This window comes from Parasteatoda tepidariorum, chromosome 2 (genome assembly GCF_043381705.1).
Source record: "Parasteatoda tepidariorum isolate YZ-2023 chromosome 2, CAS_Ptep_4.0, whole genome shotgun sequence".
Lineage (NCBI taxonomy): Eukaryota > Metazoa > Arthropoda > Arachnida > Araneae > Theridiidae > Parasteatoda > Parasteatoda tepidariorum.
Genome location: NC_092205.1, coordinates 5,038,332 through 5,059,846, shown reverse-complemented (window position 1 = coordinate 5,059,846; position 21,515 = coordinate 5,038,332). Strand labels below are relative to the sequence as shown.

General features: G+C 30.6%; 1 protein-coding gene across 2 annotated transcripts in view; it reads right to left on the bottom strand.

The window, feature by feature from the left end:
- The window catches only part of LOC107442208 (protein shifted), a 36,800-nt gene extending 19,564 nt beyond the window's left edge, over window positions 1-17,236 (bottom strand). Inside the window, exons 1-2 of one of the 2 annotated variants that reach the window (XM_071177072.1) lie at window positions 16,966-17,236; window positions 1,163-1,302 (exon numbers count right to left, since the gene is read on the bottom strand). In XM_071177072.1, coding sequence (XP_071033173.1) covers window positions 1,163-1,302; window positions 16,966-17,119 — 294 coding nt within the window. In that variant the 5' untranslated portion in view covers window positions 17,120-17,236. The remainder of the gene's footprint in view (window positions 1-1,162; window positions 1,303-16,965) is intronic. The other variant, XM_043055916.2, reaches the window with a different exon arrangement.
- Between the last annotated feature and the right edge of the window lie 4,279 nt (window positions 17,237-21,515).

Here is a 21,515-nt window from a genome sequence, read left to right as displayed (position 1 = left end):
CGTTGAACAGCCGACTAAATTTCGGGTTTACGACTACCAGTGTTCAACTCTGTAGCCTTGTAATTTTGAATTCAATCCAGAAGACAAGGGAACTGGGTCAAGTATTAAGAGAAATTTGCCTTCGTGGAGAACTTTTTGGTGGAACTAACCCGCATTTTCGTTACACGGAAAGGAAGACCATGAAAACTTCCCACGGTTAGTCTGACGAGAAAGGGACTCCAACCCATGATCCGTCTACCACTGAAGATATTTTACGTCAGCACTGTGGTCGGTGCAATCCGGATACGGAATTCGTATCGACCTGCCATCGCTGGGATTCGAACCCGGTTCACCTCATTCGAAGGCGAACGCTCTGTCCCCTGAGCCATCACGGCTGAAAGTCAACCGATTATGAGGTCTATAATATGCTTCATACAAACTTCATTAAATTTCACGTAGCAATATGAAGCTATATTCCCACTTATGATGTGTACGGCCCTCAAAAATAACTACAGAAAATGCAAAAAAAAAATTATGTGAAGGACTTACTTTAAATAAATTTGAGTAACAGTAAAGGTTGCGTAGGAACAAGAAGGGAAGTCAGCACAGTGAGCTCTTTTTTTTTCTTGTCTGTTATTAATCCGTCCGTTTAATAATTTCTCACCGTTTTTTTAATTTTTTTTTTTCAGTTATAAACACTGATTTCATTAATTCTGATATTTATTATAACAGAAACTCGTCCTTAGAGTCAAGGTAAGAAGGTAAAATTTTTGAAATCCTTCCCAAACCCCATTTTTAAAATTAAAAAAAAAGAGTCTTAGAAATTAAATTATTTTTAGGTAATAAGATAAGTGAATTTCTTTTTATAAATCAATCACAAAAATATTTTAAATTAACTTAACTTCAAAATTTGTCCTATGAAAGCAAAAAATAAGCGATTTTCTTACGAAAGCATATAAGTGAGGGGGTGTTAGTAATTTGCTTATATTTGCTGACAAGGGGGAAGGGGAAATCCAAGAATGTCAAAAATATGCTTGCGTTACATTTAAACGGCACCCTACCATTATTATATTATTATGCATACAAACGTTTCAAAATTAACATATTTAAAAACACTAAAACAACAATAATAAACAAAAATGTCTTCATTTCTTTTGTTCTTGTTTAGAAGAATCTCTTATACCTTGTGGTCACCAGACTTCCATGTGAAATTAACGGAAGACACTTCGGAAGGGATGATAGGCAGATATTTTTCGAAGTTGGGATCCAAAAGGTACTGTAAAACAACTCCATTCGCAATAGCAAATATATCATACGGATAACCTAAGACATAAACAACATACCTGTTAGATACAACCCATAAATACAATTCTTTCTCTTCCCAAATACATCAATCAAATCAGAATTAAAACACAAAACTTACTGCTACCTGAAAAGAGAAAAAAAGGACAGTATGTCAGAATAATTATAAAGACAATCGGAATTTATTTTTATTTTATTAGATCTCAAAAGAATTAAAAATTAACGTGTTAGGATGTAGTTGAATTAATGATTTCAAAACCGCTGCAGCAGTGTTTCTTGTTTCTCGAACAGAGGGTTGCAGAGTGGATCGCAAAGTATGCAGTAACTTGCATACAGATAAAAAAAAAATTTAAAAAATCACATTTTCTCATATTTAAATGAACCCCTTCTCTGTCAGCGTCGCATCTCATACATTCGACGTTTTTGTGTCCGTATAGTCGGTGTCGAATACGACAAAAAAAAATAAATTTGCAGCATTGAAATTTAATTCGTCGCTTCTTACACAGTGCTTAAAAACTCGCGATTAATTTTTTATTTCTGAATGTTGATAAGAAATTTAAAATTATTTCCTTACATTAGTATTAAAACTAATTATTATTAATTATTTCATGAGTGCTAGAATTATTTTCCAAAATATTTTTTACCTTATTTTAATAATTATTTAATGCAGATATTGATCTCAAACATGTTAAAACAATAGAATTATTAAATATATGTTTTTATTTGTTTACTTTATTTATTTATTTTTTTATATAAACCTTGGGTGCATTGCAGGGATAATTGGAAATTAGAGGACGGAACATCACATATTTCACCACCAATAGGTCAAAGCAAAAACTGATTGCTGGCAAAAATATTTAGCATTTTTGAATTTAGGATGGGACATACATTCATTTGGTTCAGAAATTCGGAAAAAAAAAATCCGTCAGAGAAGGGATTAAAAAATATATTTTACAGAAATTACAAGTTAAGTTATCACATTAATTAAGGTTTATAGTTTATCTTGTTATCTGTATAATTAATAGAATGGTTTCGTTTATTTTTCCTCCAAATTTTGTCTATACGTGACACCACTGTTATAAACAGACTTCCTTTTTCGAAACTATTTCGAACAGTGAGATCAAGAATTATTTATTTCACTTATTTTGATTTATGAGGAGATTACAGGACCGAATAGATTGAGAAACATTCCCTAAGACTATCAGATAGTACAAATGGTACATATCCAACACAGAAAATATTTGTTTAGTTTGTTTCAATTCTTTTTAAAATCTTTACTCGAAAATGTTTCTTAAAATTAAATAACTTTTTATTACAGTAGAAATTAAATAAATTAAATTTTAAAAAAAAGAAAAATCTGAAATTTTTCTAAGACACAATACTTAAATTTGAAAATTTTTAACTTGTTTCAGAAAACTAAATACAAATACAAAAAATACGTGCGTACATTATCAAACGAAAAAAATCAGCATCATACCTTGAAAAAAATTGTTAAATACATCACGTTTAAAGTTAAAATAAAAAAAAGCGTTAATAAAAACAAATATATATATTTTTCCCGCTGTCAAAACACTTATCAATATCCGAAGAACATTTTTATAAAGCTTTAACAAGCAGAACGAAATTATTTCCTCAAATGTTTCACGCGTGTCTGAGTAAATCGAAACAAATTAGAAGGTAAACAAGGCGATAAAGAAGAAGNCAAAAAAGAATGTGTTTAAAAAAAAAAAAAAAAAAAGACTGAGAGATCGAGAAATAAAACAAAGAAAAGAAAGAGACGGTTCAAACGCAAAATAAAAAGAAACAAAAACTAATGAGGAACACGTTTTCTTTTCCGATCTTCGCGAAGATAAAGTGGGAGCATTTTTCATCACTTGGGATGAAAATGGTTTCCTACTTTATCTCCATGTTTCATCGGAAAAGCCAAGGTGCGAGCTTATCTCGCCTTAAAGCTATATTTATCTCGACACCACAACTTTTCAACACAGGTTACCGCAGGTAAGTTTGAAAAGAAAAATAATAATCATTTCGCCAAATTACGTCGCCAAGCTGTTTTCACATGATTTATCAGTCTCTCACATAAAACTTTCACAAATTGTAAAAGGTGGAGAGAAAAAAACGTTTGACGTGCATAATATTTCGAAAGTATGGGTTTTATTTTTTTATCTCATTTAATCGCTATTTATTTAATTTGGATAAATTATATTTGAATCTGACTTTTTTTTTTAAGTTGCAAGTTCATATCATTAATGACGAGGAAAAATTATTCCTATTTTGGGAATTGTTTTCGGTTTGACACTGATTAAGATCAAAATTCTGAAGAAGATTCAGATTCTATACTGTACAACTAATGAACTGTCAAAATTAATTTTTTTAAACTCATATTTAATTGCATTTTCAAATTGAAAATTAATTTTACAAAAGAAAAGGACAGCTGTACAACTTTTTGTTTTCTTTTGTGCTAAAGAATTTTTCTTCGATTCAAATGAATAAAGAGGTAGCTGTCATTTTACTTTGCTCTGTAAACCATTAATGCAAAAATGATAACATTAACCACTGAAAAATGCGTAATTTATAGCATTTTGAGAAATCTTAGCTTAAACCGATTCTCAAAACAAAATTATACATACTTTATAGACCTGGTGTAAACCGTGCTAAAGCATACTTTTTTTTTCTTCCAAATATTTTATTTTTTACTTTGTGTTGCTAAACTGAGGCAATATGTAAACTCAAACGATTTTTAATAGAAAACAGTGAGGTAATTAATTTTTTTATTAATAAGAACCATTTAGAGCAATTCATAAGCTGATAGAGACAGGCATAACTGGAAGCCGGCTGTAGCGCTGATGAATGAAAAGAAAAAAAAGTTTAAGAGCTATTTAATGAAAGAAATACAGCCTTGAATCTCGTAAGAACGCTGTGGAGCAGTTTAGTTGAAATATATGCACATAACTTATACTTCTAATGCTGGTTGCTATGCTGAGTTCACCTCTTTTTCAATTTTTAAATTTAAGGGACACAGAACCTATAAAACGAAAATATTCGAAACCTTTTTATTTGAACTAATACGAAATTTCTTGCAAAAATTTTATAAATGACTATGTTTGATTTTTAAATTTATGACAGTTTAAAGGGTTTTGAAAAAAGGTACATTTTAGCACAAAAATTTTTTGAAATTAAAAAAAATCACCCGTCGCGGTGACTGAATATGGTTAATATGCGATGCATATTAACCACCACAACAAAAGTCAATATCCTTATTTGCAACCATTTCAATTCATTCCGTTAATAAACATCATTCATTCTATTAACAAAGGCCAAAAAAAGGAATAAAAACTGACTGTAACTGTAAAAATCTGACTTTTGAGCAAATTAACGATAAATAATCAGTATAATTGTCATAGTACCACATAGTAAAATTACATTGTTATTAAAGAAAAAATTCTATGCCAAATAGCTGGAGAAAAAATTAAAACAAAAGTATTTTTGTTCGTTAATTTGATTTCGAATGGTCCCTTAATCTCTTAAAAATATACAAGTCCAATGAATTGTTCTGTGAAATTAAAACTTGCATACAGTTAAATGCCATATTTATGAATAATATTCTCTTTCTTTCATTTTTTTTTCCTTCCCTTTCTCTTGGCGCGGGACACCTTTTAGGAATTTTGTACAGAAAAATACTTCTCTGCCATGTAAAAGGAGCCCAAACAACCCCTTAAATCAAAAATTTAGTTTCACTTGTACACAGAATCAAAACCACGAGCGAGCAATAAGCTTTCAAAACAGAGAGAAGGGGGAATCATGTTGTAATTGTTAGTTTTAGAACCAGAAAATTTCCATAGATCGTTTTCCCCCCACATTCAGTCCCTCTTGTTTCGAAACTATCGTCCCCGCACCCCTATTTATGAATTGAGCCTTCAACAGACTTGAGACTCCTCTCTCTCTCTCTTGAAGACTCAATCTGGTTAGCTCACTCCATCATTGGAGGAGTAGGGGGGAGGGGTGTAGCCCGTCATGGTTTTGGATCTGGTATTTAGCGATTGACAAGATGAATAGAATTGTGGTAGTCTCGTGCCTTCAGCTTTTTTATTCCATTTTTCACTTGCCCTCGTCTGTAACCTTTTCCCGCCTTACCCACCCCTCTTCTAAGTAAAATTGCAGCTTTTCCACTTCATAAAAATTTTAAAAGATCTTCTTTTGCCTTGAATGCATGCAAATGAAATGGTAGTCGGAGAAAATATGCAAACAGAAAGATAAAATGAGAGGAAAGAATTCTTTTTTAAACACCATTTTTTTAAAAAAAAAATGGTTCTATTCTATTGAAATAGTTGAACGGATTTTCCTTTACTATGTTTAAAATTTTAAAGAAGTTTTCATTGTAAAGTAGTCGAGCAAAATATTGCAAATTTAATGCGGTGCATATTTTAGTGGGAAGACTGTCCTACTACACCGTTTATAAGCTTCAAGTTTATGCGTCGTTAGTTTGCAGTTTATTCTTAATCTATGCAATGTTAAAAAAGTGCAATCATACGACGTAAAAGAATATAAATTACCGGTTAAACTCTGCTTATTTATACATTTATTTATTTTGTTTTGCTTTGTTTTTGTACATGGATAAATGCATGGCCTGAATTCGAAAAAGGGTAGGAGTTAAGAAAAAGGGGTGGTTATTTCAGAGTCACTGGACCGCTGAGAAGGAATGACGTTTGCGTAACAATAGGGGAAGTGCCAATAAGGCTATTCGCATTTTTTTCTTTTTAAGGAACTAAACCCTCTCCTCTGAGCACAATGCTAAGTGATATTCTTACAAATCGAAAGTATCATGACACCTCAAGGCTTGCATTGAGAGATAAAATTAAAATTTCAACTTTAAAAAACTTTCATTCATGAACGAATATATTTCAATAACGTGTTAGCAACTGTGTTACGTTATCATAATTAATATTTTTACGATTAATTAATTGGCGTTGAATTGAAACACGGATCAATACAACACCTTTATAGCAAATTTGCACACTATAATGGTTCAAAGTAGAACCAATTTTTCTTTGAGTTAGACTTCGTACATTGAAATTTTTTAAAAAACTTATTGCATCCCTCATAAGCATCCCTTAAGTGTGTGTTTAATCTAAAATCTATAATCCGATACCAAATAAAAATAGATAACTAAATTTTAAAAAATGAGTATTCATCAAATAAAATGTTGGGTATCAAAACTCCATCTCGAATACAAAAAATGAATTAAACATTCAAAGCAAATTCAAAACCTAAAAATTCTTTTTATTTATTTTTTCATGGAAAGAAAAATCTTTAAAGAACGGATGAAGCAATTACAGAACGGTTTAAACAACTTCGCCTAGAAAGACATCCAAATCCTTTTAGATAAATCCTTATCTTATCTAAGTCTAATAATTGAATTTTCTGAAAAAATATGGGTTTTAACATGTATAGAAAAATATAGATTATTTTTAACAGCTGATTTCTATATCAGTCTTAGACTAATGGTAGAAGAAAAAAAAGCATAATTAAAATAACGAAACGTGCAACGCTACGAAATGCAAATTTATTCACAATGAAATTTATTTTTTAAAAAATAATGTTAATTTGGGTTTATTTTTTCTTTCGTGAATATCATGAGATATTAAATGTCGTTTCGCTCGTTGTTCTAAATTTAACAAATTTAAAATTTTGTCACCATAACACCTCCTTAAATAAAATGACAACTGATTCAACAGCAATTATGAATAATTCTAAAATGTATGTATATATAATTTTGCTTAGCTTTGTCACTTAATGCTTTTACTCTAAGAGCTATCTGAAAAATAGCGGGAATACAAAAATAAGCATAAATTTTTGTTTTATATATATAGTAGTCAAATTTGGAGACCAGCTTGGTCACCTTTTAGAATAATCTTGAACAACATATAAACTTTAATAGTAACCAAGCCCGAATATGTATATGTAATTGTATATAAATAGTCTGATTCTTCAACCCCTCCTGCAATCCTATCACCTTAATAAGTTTTAAACAATGTATAAACCAGATTTTTTTCACCATCTAGATGTTGCCCACCGTATGGTTAAAGCGGAAGTATTTTGATTTTAATTTAAGAAATTTCCAAGAGATGCTCTACGATATTTTCGAAGTTCTTTGTGTATTGAATTTTAGTAATAATTTAATATCTGTCCGCCAGCCATTAAATCACACATTAACCACCGTAAGTATGAGTTGGGGAGATTTCAGCATAGTAGGCAGCAGTAATATTAAAATTATGATTATCATACTCTGCAGTGAGATAAGCTCATCCCAAATCTCCATTAACGCTACTGTGCTACTTTTTCACAAACCACTCGAGCCATAACTTGAGTATCGTAAAACAAGTATATATAATATTTTATTTTATGGCCGCCGTTGAACAGCCGACCCAAATTTTGGGTTTACGACTATTAATCTTCAACTCTGTAGCTTTGTCATTTTGAACCCAATCCAGAAGACAAAGGAACTCCTAGATCAATTATGGGGAAAATTTGCCTTCGTGGAGAACTTTTTGATAGAACTAACCCGCATTTTCGTTAAATGGAAAGGAAGACCACGAGAACCTCCAGCAGTTAGCCTGACTGCAAGGTGACTTTAACCCATGATCCGTCTACCACTGAAGATATTTCACGTCAGCACTATGGTTGGTGCAAGCCGGATGCGGATTCGTATCTACCAGCCATTGCTGGGATTCGAACCGGTACAAATCATCGGAAGGCGAACGCTCTATCCCCTGAGCCATCGTGGTTCTGTATATAATATTACTCGAAAAAGGCAAGCTCCGTCACCAATAATTGGCGTGGCAGTATACGGCAACACAGCACCGTTCATTGTTTACAACCTCTCCAGCAACTTTAAAAATGATCGAAAATAAAACTAAATAATTGCTTCGTAAATAAGTTTTTATTTCGATAAAAATACAAAATTATTTTTAAAAAATACTTAACGTATAACGAACCATTCAACACTACTTGAATTTCGTCAGACAACTTAACAAAATAAATCTAAATGAATACTTAACCTATAACTAATTTTTTAACACTACTTAAATTATTACTCAAGACAACCCAACTAAATGAATAATAACTATAATGTTGCTAATAGATAGATAAATACCCGAGTTAATAGTGCCACATAAGAGAAATATATAGAGAGATAATATAGACTTGGATAAAGCAGGAACAAGCAAAATAAATTCAATTCACAAAAGAAATTCTAAACAGTGCTGACCCAAATCTTTCTCCCAACCCCAAATAATTTTCTCACCAGAAAAATAGAATATTTTAAGGCGTTTTCCTGATAAAAATACGCTATTAAGTTGACTAATATTCTTCGAAAATGAGTTCAAGTCATAGCGGTAACAACCATTCTTACTAAGCTAGGGCTAAGATGAAATAGAAATCGATTCAAAATCAAAAATAGCATTTCACTCGTATGTTGAGATGAGTTTAAAGGTGATTATAATGAAGTGGAGAGAAGTGAAAAAAAAAGAAAAAAGTTTAAAGGTACATTAACTATCCGACCGCAAATAGTTATACTTATCCCCCCCCCCCCATTCCTTTCTTCTTTGGGGGCTCATTATAAAGACTTCAGAAAAGAATGGAGCCAGAGATTTTTTCATCGAGACATGGTGGGTAGTTGTTTAACTTTTTCTTTTTCAATAATTGCACAATCTGTGGAAGCCCATACTTTATCAAGGGTCTTTACTATTACCTTATTAACGTTCACAAGTCAGAAGCTGTCGGCATAATTTTTCGACAAGGCCACTCGGTCAAGAACCAGCCTCTTGATAAATCTCAGCGTAGACGGAAGGTGTGTCTGTAGCAGGGAATCTACCAAGGAGTTTTTTTTTTTATTTTTATTTTTTTTTACTCCTGAAATCCGTCTGCTTCGATTCTGAGTTACATTTCAAATGCGTGTTCAGCATCTCTTCACAAAATATTTCAAGTTTTTTTTTTAATAATTTAAAATTTTATTTAATTGTAAATACGATGTCAGATGCAGTTAATTAGAACTACTTTAAATAAAGAAATATTTTTTCAGCATATTTTACTTTTTTACGATCGAAAAGTAAAAATTTTGCTCAACTTAAAAAAAAAAAAAATATCAGATGCGTATGGAGAAAATGTATTGGCAGTACGCCAGTGCCAAAACTGACTTGCAAAATTTCGATCCGTCCACGTCAGGTGAAGCTGAAGACACAAAGACATAATTGATGCAAACCGGCAAATAACAAACCTTGAGATTGCTGAGATAAATATATCGAATTCGACCGTTCATGATCATTTGAAAAGCCTGAGGTTTAACTTCAAAGCTAGACGTATGGGTTCCCCATGTTCTTATGGAAAGATATTTGTCGCGGCGTTGCCGTCTGAGATTTCCTTCTCAAACGTCAAGAACGCATGGAATTATGCTACTACCAGAAAGATTGCAAAAGGTATTTGACCAGAATGGACAATATATGATTTATTTAAATGTTTATTTACTGCAAGTAAATCACATGTCATTTTTATATAAAAAATAAAATAAAGTAAAATAATAAAGTAAATAAACTTTCCGAGCAAGGCTTACTTAAGAACTGGGAAAACTTGAAAAGAAATTCTTCCTTAGAGGACATTCGAAAACATGTTATTGAAAAGCCATTCAATTTTAAATAATAATAATAATAAAAACTGATAGAGAATCTCATTCGAGATTTCTGTTTTAGTAAAGAATTTTAAATTTGAACGATTTAGTGAACCTTTTAAAACTTAACTATCAGTATTTTAGTTTGTTTTCTTTCCTCGATGTCAGTAAGTCTTATAATAGCAGATAATTAGAGAAGAAAATAATTAAAAAATAAAATAACCCAATGACGTGAGATTTCGATTTCAAACAAGACTAAATAAAGTTTTGCAATAAGTATATCTACAGTGTAAAAAAAGTAAAAATTACATTGATAAGTTTGTCCTAATCTTCTTGTTCGCGAGTGGCAACAAGCTTTAAATTATGTTAATCCCTAAAGTTTGAGTTTACTTTGAAATATCGGATTAAAGAGATTCCAGTAAGTTGTATATCTTTAACAAAACAAACATTCATGCGCAACAATGTCTGTTACACACCGGAAGCGAACTTTGTCTTTAAATATCGTAGTAAAAAAAAAAAAACTTTTCTTTCCTTTCAATTGATACTCACAACAATGTATACTTTTGCATGAAACACATATCTCGTAGGCATGCTTAGCAAAATGTATTTCAAAAAAATAAAAACTTTTGGATAAAGGGTTGCTGGAAAAAAAACGTCTTAATGGCTCTAAGACAGGAAGCAAAAAATTGTTCTTACATGAAACGTAGCTTGATTTTATAGCGAAATAAAACCACTTGCTTTAACAAAGGAAGATTGCTGGTAATAACCAAAAAAATAATCTTGCTTTAACAGTTGTTATAGTTGCAATGTTTATAAAACAAATGGCAATACTGTAGATCGAATACATAGCAGCAAAAGCACATTTCTAAAATGGATCAATGTTAATCTTTTAAAATATAATTAATCTCTTTACAGCGATGAGAGAACACACCACTGGAAATATAGGGAAAATCATAAATGGGAAAATAAATGAGAAACGACTCTTTCATTGACCCATAATGCTTGACTTCGGGGACCCTTTTGACTTCTTAGCACGAAATAATAATAATAATGATTTTTTTTTTAAATACCCGTACATGAGATTAAAAATGTTAATACATTTTCTTTTTTATGCATTTATTTATTCTTAGTAAACTTTCACTGAGATTTTTATTGCTACTTTTATACGGAAGGAGTAAGCTATTTGTGACAACCACTACATGTAAGCAGATACAATTTATAAATATTTGTACACTTTTACCAAACATTGTTTGTTACTATGGTTGATGTAGGCATGCCTTCCTATTACTATGGAATTTCAAAAAGTTTTTTTTTCTTTACGTATTATTAGATAATGTATTATAATTTTAATGAGTAACAATTAAAAGAAATTTGTCAAGCACGATAAATTATTATGTACTTATGTTTTCATAACAGTTTAACCTTTTGCACTCCGTGTTCCTTCAACTGTGTAAAAAACGGACGTAATCACTAAGTGTACTCGAAAAAAACTTAAATGTTTACACTCCTCCTATCATATAATAACTGAAAACCACTAAATGTAGTGGCAGGGTTGAGTTAAAACTCAATTAAAAGAAATTAAAATTAGCAAATTTTTTGTAGCCTATATTTTCAGTTCACTATTAAAAGTGAATGCAAAAAATTATGCTATTTTAAATATGAATAATTTGAAACGCTAGCCATAGTGGCAGTTACGATTGGATGATAAATAGATAAGAGTGAATTGAATTTCTACCACTTTTTACATTTATAGCCGCATGTGGCATCCCTGTAGTGGCCACTAAACATTGAGATATAAAGATTTCAACATTTAGAATGGTAGTTTAAAGGTGACACAGGGCTGCCAGCTACTATGCTTTTAGCAAAAATTGAAGCTTTCGTAATTTTTCGTAACTTTGCCAACATTTTAAAATCTTTACAATTAACATAGCTGCCAACTTGTGCAGCCGTTTAGAAATAATTTTCTTAGTGGTTGCAGCATTAGCGTTTTGGTGTACTAAATCTTAAAGCTTAAAATTTCAAAAAAAAGAAAAAAAAGAAAGAAATTTAAACAACCTCGACAAATCAAAAAAATATACAGATAAAATCTATTTGTTGGATAATTATGCTTATAGATATCTTAATAGTTTTATTTCTCGATAATTCTTCCAAACTTAATTGTTGTCTTAACTGCCATTTTGTAAAATCTTTCTCAGCGACCATACAAGATGGCAGGCATGCATGAAAGAGCTGGAACAGAATGGTGATTCATATAAACTTTTAACTCATATACTTGTAGTGTGAATGAAAATAACTTCAACTCAAATAATATTACAATAAAACATAACCTTAGCTACCGCTGGAAAAGCTTGTAGTAGGAGCAAACATGCAAATTCCTCTCAATTAATAAACGCTTATGGAGGAAATGATTTCCTACCAATTTTAAGAAAAAAGAGATTGAAGTAAAAATAATTGCAAAAATTCGTCTTTTAATATTGAATAGATTGAGAGTTAATGTCGTATCCACACTATGTCGGTAATTCAGATTACAATGATGATATGTATACGTAAAACTGTATGAAATGGTACAAACTTAATTCTATTTTATTTACTTCCTCTATTTAATTCTTCGTAACTGCCACCATGCATTACATATATTTAAAAAAAAATCGTAATAATAAACTTAAAAAAGTATGATTAAAAATGCTGTATTTTTTTTTTTNTTTTCTTTTTTTTTTTGTCACCCCTTTTTACATTTTTAGCTAATCATAACTGCCTAGAAGTGTTAGCTCCTCCTACTATATATAAAATAATTACAAAGTAAGAAAGTTATAAATGTTTATAAAAATACATAGGGAAAAGTCATGTTTTTAATAAAGATAAGGGAGTTACGTTAACATTATTATCAATTTTTTTTTTTTTTTACAAAAAGATAAAGGCAAATTTATCCCTTTCCATCTTTTTAGTGCTCAACATAAATTTTTTTGCGGTTTTTTTCCCTCAGTGAAATCGCGAATCGCATGTACATTTACGCTTAAGATCAAAATCTGTCTTAAGATCTATCTCCAAAAAAAACAAGAACTGGACAAAAAATATGGAGTAAACTATTACAGAAAGCGCTTAATACCAAAATAAGTAAACTTTTTTTTTAGTATTATGTAAACACTTACTCTCATTTCGGGCGACCGATCAAATATTACATAAGCATTAATACTGGCATTCTTGGACTCCCCCTCCCATTGTCAGTAAAAATAAGAAATCACAAAACCCTCTTCCAAGATAAAGTATCCCAACAACTCTTCCCCTAATTCTTGCTTCAACTTTAATTTCTAATTTTAGGATCGAATTCACCTAAATGACGTCACTTTGCATGCAACAAAATTTACGTTTGAATTCATTTTTGTTAAGCATTGAACTCTACATTACTTTGAAAACTTTTGTGTTTTATGTGCCCTAAATTCTAGACCTCAAAAACACTTCGAAAATATAAAGTTTTTTTTCTTCTAACTTCTTTTTAAGTCGTAACTTTTTCTTAATTTTCAAATTTTATTCCAAATTCGAAACTTTCCCTCGTGTAATTGTTTGTTAATTTTCTTTTTTAAAGAAAATGTCTGAAAATAAGATATATTTATGTCTTATTTTTACTAAATTTTATGACACTAGTAGAAAGTAAGAACAATACTTACATAAAACAATACATTTTCTTTTTAAAAAATGTCCCTTGTGAAGTAATTAAAATTGGACGGGAGTATCACATTTTGAAAAAATAATTTTATAACGGCATGAGAGGGACTGGCAGAGTACTGGCAAACAAAATACAAGGATGCTTTTTGGAACATTTAACCATTTGCACTCTGGTGTCGCGACTTTGGCGCTTTATATCTTAATAATTAGTAACCACATTATTTTAAGAATTTTAAAAATTATATTAAAATACAGTATTATGTATTTGAAATGATTGAGTGCTTATATGAGTTCAAACAGCATTTCAACATAATCGGAGTGCAAACAATTAATTTTGACCCTTTTGTAAATAAATAGTAACTACCGCTATTCATCAACGTTTTAATAGATACTCGGATTCGAAGTACTATACAAAAGATTTTATAAAGTGTTAGGAAATGAGGCACTGGTTTAAAAAGAATTTTGTTTACAAAGTAGCACATTTTGCTCAGGATGGTGACTATCAGGAAAGGCCGGAAGTTAAATAGATTGCAAGAACCTCGTGGGCCCTAAAATCCAATCTAATACAACTATCCATAAAATCTATCAAAATACTTTTTAACTATATTGATGTTTTTATGCGAAAAAAATTTTAAACCAAGTGCTCTAATTTATTCATATTAACGAAGTAAATTTTGCTATTTGATTACGGAATCAGTTTTTATAACATTTTAAACTATGATGCGGCAAATATACTAAACGTATTATTATTATTCAAAACGTGTACAGAATGAAAAAGATTTCTCTATTCAACCCACGTTTAAATTAGATACAAAAATGGCAATAAAAGATAAATATATCATTAGCAAAAATTATGTCATTATGTCAGGTGTAAGTAAACGTTTATACAGAGACTGGATTGTTATAGATTATGTCATTCCTTTCTTCTCCAGCAAAAACCGGTATCTATCTCTTGTTCTGAAATAAACAATTTCTTATGGGTTTCTTACGCCAATTATTGTTTAATCTTATTTAAATCATAGCAGCTTTGGAAAAAAAATATGTTTACATGATTTGTGGTTAATTGTAAATCAATGATGTCATTCTATTTTGTAATATTTTTTCTTCTTTTGTTTTCTAACACCAGTAGTATCACAAAGTTTTTTGGAAAATATTTATTGTTTTTAAAATAAATTCTAAATGAAAACTACCAAAACTTAATGGGTTCATCACTAAAAATCAATGTACATTCTATTATAATAAAAAAATAACAAATATTTCTATCCACTTTCGAAGTTTTCAGAAACAGACGAGTAATTTAAATTTTTTTAAGAAATTAGAGCCATTTAAGATATAAAAATATCAACAATTAATGTATATGTTACTGTGAATGGCCGAAATGAGTAGTTGTTGACTTCCACCGGTGGATGTTAACAATCACATAGTCGCTTTGGTAAATGTCCGAAATATATACTAGGTCTAGTGAAGTGCCACTGCCGGGTATACATTAGCCCGATATGCCCTACATCAATGTTTTTTTAAGATTCAGTGCCACTGCAAGGTATACATTTGCCAGGTATACCCTGCACTGATACTTTTTTAAAGTTAAGTGCCACTGCCTGCATTAAACCGGTACTCCGAACGCTGATGTCTCTCCGTCCTAATCTATCTTCAGCAGATATTATTAAAGTATCGAATAAATATAATAATATCAACGAATAAAATTAATATAAATCGACTAAAATAAATATTTCGAACATTCACCAAAGTGATTGCTAACATTCACCGATGAAAGTCGACATTCTCTTGATGTCGGTCATTCACAGTAACATTAGGTTTGTAATATAAAAAAATGAAGCGTGTGATAGAAATCAAAATATAAATATTCAGTATTATAATCGTATTTCGGCCCTCCCAAATCAAATGTTAATAAGTAAAAAGCGTAATTTTTAAGTTCACTGCAACTACTATTTGAGCAAAAAAAAAAGTTTGAAACCATTGAGTTTGCAATTTTTGAAGCATCGTTATTGATATTTTGGAAACTTTATGGCGTCGGTAAATTGTTGGCTTTGTTATAATTATTTTGCAGGCGTCAATCGATGATTTTTCTTTGTTGCTGTTGCCGAGATCTTACTTTTGAAATTTTGAGAAGAAAAAAAATGTGGAATTTTCGCAAAATTATTTTATTAAAAACTAAAGCTCATTTTTTCGAAATATATATTTAAAAAAAAATCGTTTATATAAGATGATAAAAAATTATGATTACTGAAAAATTAAGGCCAACTAATTTGTCTATTGCATGCTTTTAAGAAATTATCTATTGTTGCTGTTTCACATTTATTTGTATCAATTTTAGATATGTTTTTGTTAGATTTACGCAAAAGTGACTATCAATATTTGTTTTTGAGTTGTAATAATACAAACAAACTGAAATATGAATGATGCATTATAATAGAAAAATAGGCTGCGTTTAGAAAGAAAAAAAAACTTTTTTGAAGTAAAGAATTTGAGAAAATTTCCTTTTTGAGACTCACAATTTTCTAAAATTTATCTAAATATATATTGCCGGGCATATAAAAATATATAGTTACTTACAGGTAAATTACTGAACAAAAAACTTTTAATGCAATTTTTTTAATATCTCTTTTGTTACTCACAGGAAAATGAGATAAAAAAATTTTTTAGTAGCAATTCAATGTAAGAAAACGCATTTCTAAAGTTTACTAGACATTTTTAAACATCGAAATAATTGGAGAAAAGTAAAAAAAGAGGTAATATAAAAGTCATAAAAAAGATAAATATAATTATAAAGAAATATTGTACATAAACTTGAATAATATTGATTCGATCGATAAAAAATGGATGCTTCAACATGCTCATCTAAGTAGTTTTATTTAAAGTAAATAATAGTATAGTCCACATTTAAATGCAATATATAGATTCGCTATTAAAAAAAAATTAAGCATTATAATCTGGTTGTTGTTTGAACTAAATTTTAATATCACTGATTGGATTAATCTAAAATGAATGGGATATGCACACTGAAACAGTTTTACTGCTGCGAATAACAGCTTGATCCAAATTTGTGTACAGTACATTAATTAATTATCAAAAAAAATTCAAAATTTCAGCATTACATTCTGGTATCTGTTTGCAACTGAAATTTAAAATATCATTGAGTTTGATCGATGAGAAACGAATGCAATAATGCATTAGCGCATCGGAATAGTTTTATTACATTGAATAATAGTTCTTTTCAAATTTATTTGCTGCATAAGATTAATTGTTGGGAGAAAAAAAAAATTTTTTTTGTGCAAAATATCCCCATTCTATTGAAGCAGTTTCTTTCAAAAATAAATAAATAATGCACAATTACTCACCGCTGTATTCCTTGACTTGATTTTTATCTATCCACAGAGTAATGTCATCTCCATTGCGATTGTCTCTGTGTTCTCTGGATGCACCGACAAAACATTCCATCAAAATAATTCCACTCAAGAAGCATAATCTAAACATCCTTCTCTGCACATGCATAAACAGACCCCATGAATACCGTCAAGAGATCACCTGCCTCTCCTCCTCAAAAGTTGCCGAGAATCCCATTTTGACGTCACTCTGTACTCACGGCCAATCCCTGGACAGGTACGCAACTTTCCCTCAGGCTACCCCGTTACAAACTTTTTTTGTTTGCTATCTTTGGCGAGACATCTTCCAAAACAGTTTTTGTTAGAAATACTCAACTAAAGTCGAAATTTTTAAAAGTGAGAAGATTTTTCTTTTCATTTTATTTTTTTAATGGAGACAAAAATGTTTACATCTCATTATGAAGAGTAGTCAGAGCCTGGAAAAAGGGTTTTTTTTTTTTTTTAATGGTAACAAAAAAATTTTTTTTGTCTAGTTGTTCAGAGTCTGGAAAAATGTTTTTTTCTTTTTTTTAATAGAGGCAAAAATATTTACGTCTAATTATCCAGCGTGGCCAGAGTATATATTTTTTTCTTTTTTTTAATGGTGACAAAAATATTAATATATAGTCAAACCTCGATATCTCGAACTTGAAGAGAGAGAAGATAAAATTTGAGATATCGAAAATCGCACGTTATAGATGGCAGAATAAAGAAAAATGCTCTTTACATACCTTATTTACTATTCCATATTTATTCTAAAAATATTTTTTACACTTTCATTTGAAAAAAGATTCAATTATAGTTTGCTTTAGAGATGTGTAAGAAAGTTTGTCTACAACACTTTCTAAGTGGACTATAGCTTTAAATGTCTCCTCTGACATATTCGGCTGCCTCTCAAGGAATCTCCTTACAGTGTCCACTGCAGAAAGTGCTTGTTTGTTAGTAACATTGGACGGTAAATCTTAGATTTCCACATCCTCTTCTTCTGATAGTTCACAAGAAACTTTCGTTTGAGCGATGATATCATTGTCATCCCACTGACCACACACTGTTACTACATCATCTACGTATACAAAGTCATGAAATTCCATGTCATCAAGCTTCATGAGTCCGGTCAATCTGTCCCANGACCTAAAAAAAAATGTTCGAAGCGCACCGGGCAAATGTTGATTGGGTAGTGGCACTGAACCTTAAAAAAACATCATTGTAGGTTATACCGGACAAATATGTACAGGACAGTGGTACCTAACTAGACCTAGTATATATTTCGGACATTTACCAAAGCCACTATGTGATTGTCAGCATGCACCGATGAGAAGTCAACAACAAAATTCGTGAAATCAAGTTTTTTTAACATTGAGTGTATAGGAAATTTGAAGGGAACTTTTTTTCCTTCAAGATATTGAAAAATTCGTGAAATCGAGGTTCGAGTTAGCGAGGTTTGACTGTATACGTATAGGAGTTAATATATCTGTTAANATATGTCTGTTAACCCATCCCCCCGACGTTACGTTGGCGCAACATTTTGCAATGTTGTGAAAAGCACTTAAATAGGGATGATGTGACAATCACTTTAAAATTTTTAAAAAAATATTACAATCGGAAAACACGGCAGGGAGGACAGCTGCTTCGCTTTCAGCAAAAGAAATTATAATGTGGTAAAGAGGTTGAAACTAAAACTTGCATAACTTAACTCACCCATTTTCTAAAAGGCAAACCACGACTTAATTTGCATCCTATATCAATATTTTCTCATTATGAAGAGTAGTCAGAGCCTGGAAAAAGGGTTTTTTTTTTTTTTTAATGGTAACAAAAAAATTTTTTTTGTCTAGTTGTTCAGAGTCTGGAAAAATGTTTTNCAATTACTCACCGCTGTATTCCTTGACTTGATTTTTATCTATCCACAGAGTAATGTCATCTCCATTGCGATTGTCTCTGTGTTCTCTGGATGCACCGACAAAACATTCCATCAAAATAATTCCACTCAAGAAGCATAATCTAAACATCCTTCTCTGCACATGCATAAACAGACCCCATGAATACCGTCAAGAGATCACCTGCCTCTCCTCCTCAAAAGTTGCCGAGAATCCCATTTTGACGTCACTCTGTACTCACGGCCAATCCCTGGACAGGTACGCAACTTTCCCTCAGGCTACCCCGTTACAAACTTTTTTTGTTTGCTATCTTTGGCGAGACATCTTCCAAAACAGTTTTTGTTAGAAATACTCAACTAAAGTAAAAAATTTTAAAAGTGACAAGATTTTTCTTTTCATTTTATTTTTTTAATGGAGACAAAAAATTTTACATCTCTTTATGCAGAGTGGCCAGAGCCTGGAAAAAGGTATTTTTTTCTATTTTTAATGGTAACAAAAAAAATTTTTTGTCTAATTATTCAGAGTATGGAAAATTGTTTTTTTCTTTTTTTTAATAGTGACAAAAATATTTACGTCTAATTATCCAGCGTGGGCAGAGTATATTTTTTTAATTTATTTTTAATGGTGACAAAAATTTTAATATATATGCATAGGAGTTAATATGTCTGTTAACCCATCCCCCCGACGTTACGTTGGCGCAACATTTTGCAATGGTGTGAAAAGCACTTAAATAGGGATGATGTGACAATCACTTTAAAAATTTTTAAAAAATATTACAATCGGAAAACACTGCAGGGAGGACAACTGCTTCGCTTTCAGCAAAAGAAATTTTAATGTGGTAAAGAGGTTGAAACTAAAACTTGCATAATTTAATTCACCCATTTTCTGAAAAGCAAACCACGACTTAATTTGAGCTAAGTGGCATCCTATATCAATTTTTTAATTATTTAATAAAAGGGTGGGTAGCATAATCTTAAAACAAACTTTGATTTTTAACTATTCTACCGATTTAGTTCAAATTTTGCTGTGTAAAACTCCCTGAAATGATGTAAAAATTTATATACCTTACGAGTCAAAAATTTTTTTGACTGTTATCAAAGAAAACAATAAGTATTCACTGAAAGCTACTTTTTGAATACAAATATTTTTGGATAAACAAATTTTATAATTGTGTGCTAAAAATTTTTAAATCACTAAAAAACATTGCGAGATATGGCGAAATACACAAAAAACAAAATTAACGTTAAGGGGTTCAAACTTTGAACCCCTCTCCTGACCAAATTATTGGAACCCTAATTGGATCGTGGCTACCCTGCATAGTTTTGGGATCAAAAATTTTAATCCGTCAAAAAAAAAAAGAAGCTTTGTTTATTCAGAGAAAGTACTTTTTTGTGCTTGATTTCGTAACTTAAAATATCTCTTGCAATTTATGGTCATTATTAATTAGCATATTTATGGTCACCCCCTCGAACCATTAAAAATGAGTCCTAAAACGTGAAGAATCGATACAATATCTCATCATTAGATATTCAATAGTTATTCAAGGTGGTCCATTCATTTCTTTTGCGCACTGTACATTTATTTGTTAAACAAGGAAGAATTTTGAAATGGACATAAAATGTTTTTCAGCTAGACATTTGCTACAAATGGAATACTGTTCCGTTTACCCCTTATATTTTCTTATTTTACTCTCTGTTCTGTAGAAATCAGGAAACTTATTATGTTTTTGAATCAATGACGATAAAAATATAATTGATAATTTACTCTTTTTATGTGGTACTCTAAGGCATAATTAGGTGATAGGGAAATATAAATTTTAAATTTCAGTTTGAACAACATGTATCTCACTTCATTTACTGAAGTAGGTTGCTCATGAAGTTCACACATAAATATTTCAAGATTTTTCATAAGAGTATTTGATAAAATCCAGGATGTTCTTATTTCTTTAAATGCATCAATATATAAGTTTTTACTTTTCATTGTACTCAGCGCTTCCATTTTCCTCTTACCTTTAAAGGCATTCGTTGCATCCTGTTAAAATACGTAGGCTTTAGTATGTAAAATATGAACTTAAACTGCTAACATGTGTTTTAGATTTCCAAAATCTTTCCTATTACAAGAATCGTACTCTTAACTATTTATCAGAAAGAAGAACTACAAGGATATCCTTTAAATTTCTATTCCTTTCCGATACAATATCTTTCAGCATTTACGTTATGAATATAGATAATCGACAACTGTCACCTTATCAGAACATCTATTTGTATTTTAAGTTATAGCGCATTCAATATGACTTCTTGGGACTTTTACTAAGTAACTGGTTCCGATTTTAACTTATCGTTCTTGAAGAATGATGTTACCGGATCAGCCCAAGGAGGCATATATCTTTAACGGGATATGGGAGGGGATTTTTTAACTAAACTATTGAAACCCTATTTTCTAGATCCGGATTGCGCACTGCCATATTTTGAGGGACAAAAATAAAAACCGTCGAGATAAAGAAAAATGCATGTTCATAGCAGCCAACAGTTGCACACTTAGTGAAAAAGATTTTTCTAATGATATGTGAATGACATAAGGATTTCTTTTTTTAGCGCTTTGTGAGGTACTGTATAGTGAATATATATATATATATATATATATTATACCTTT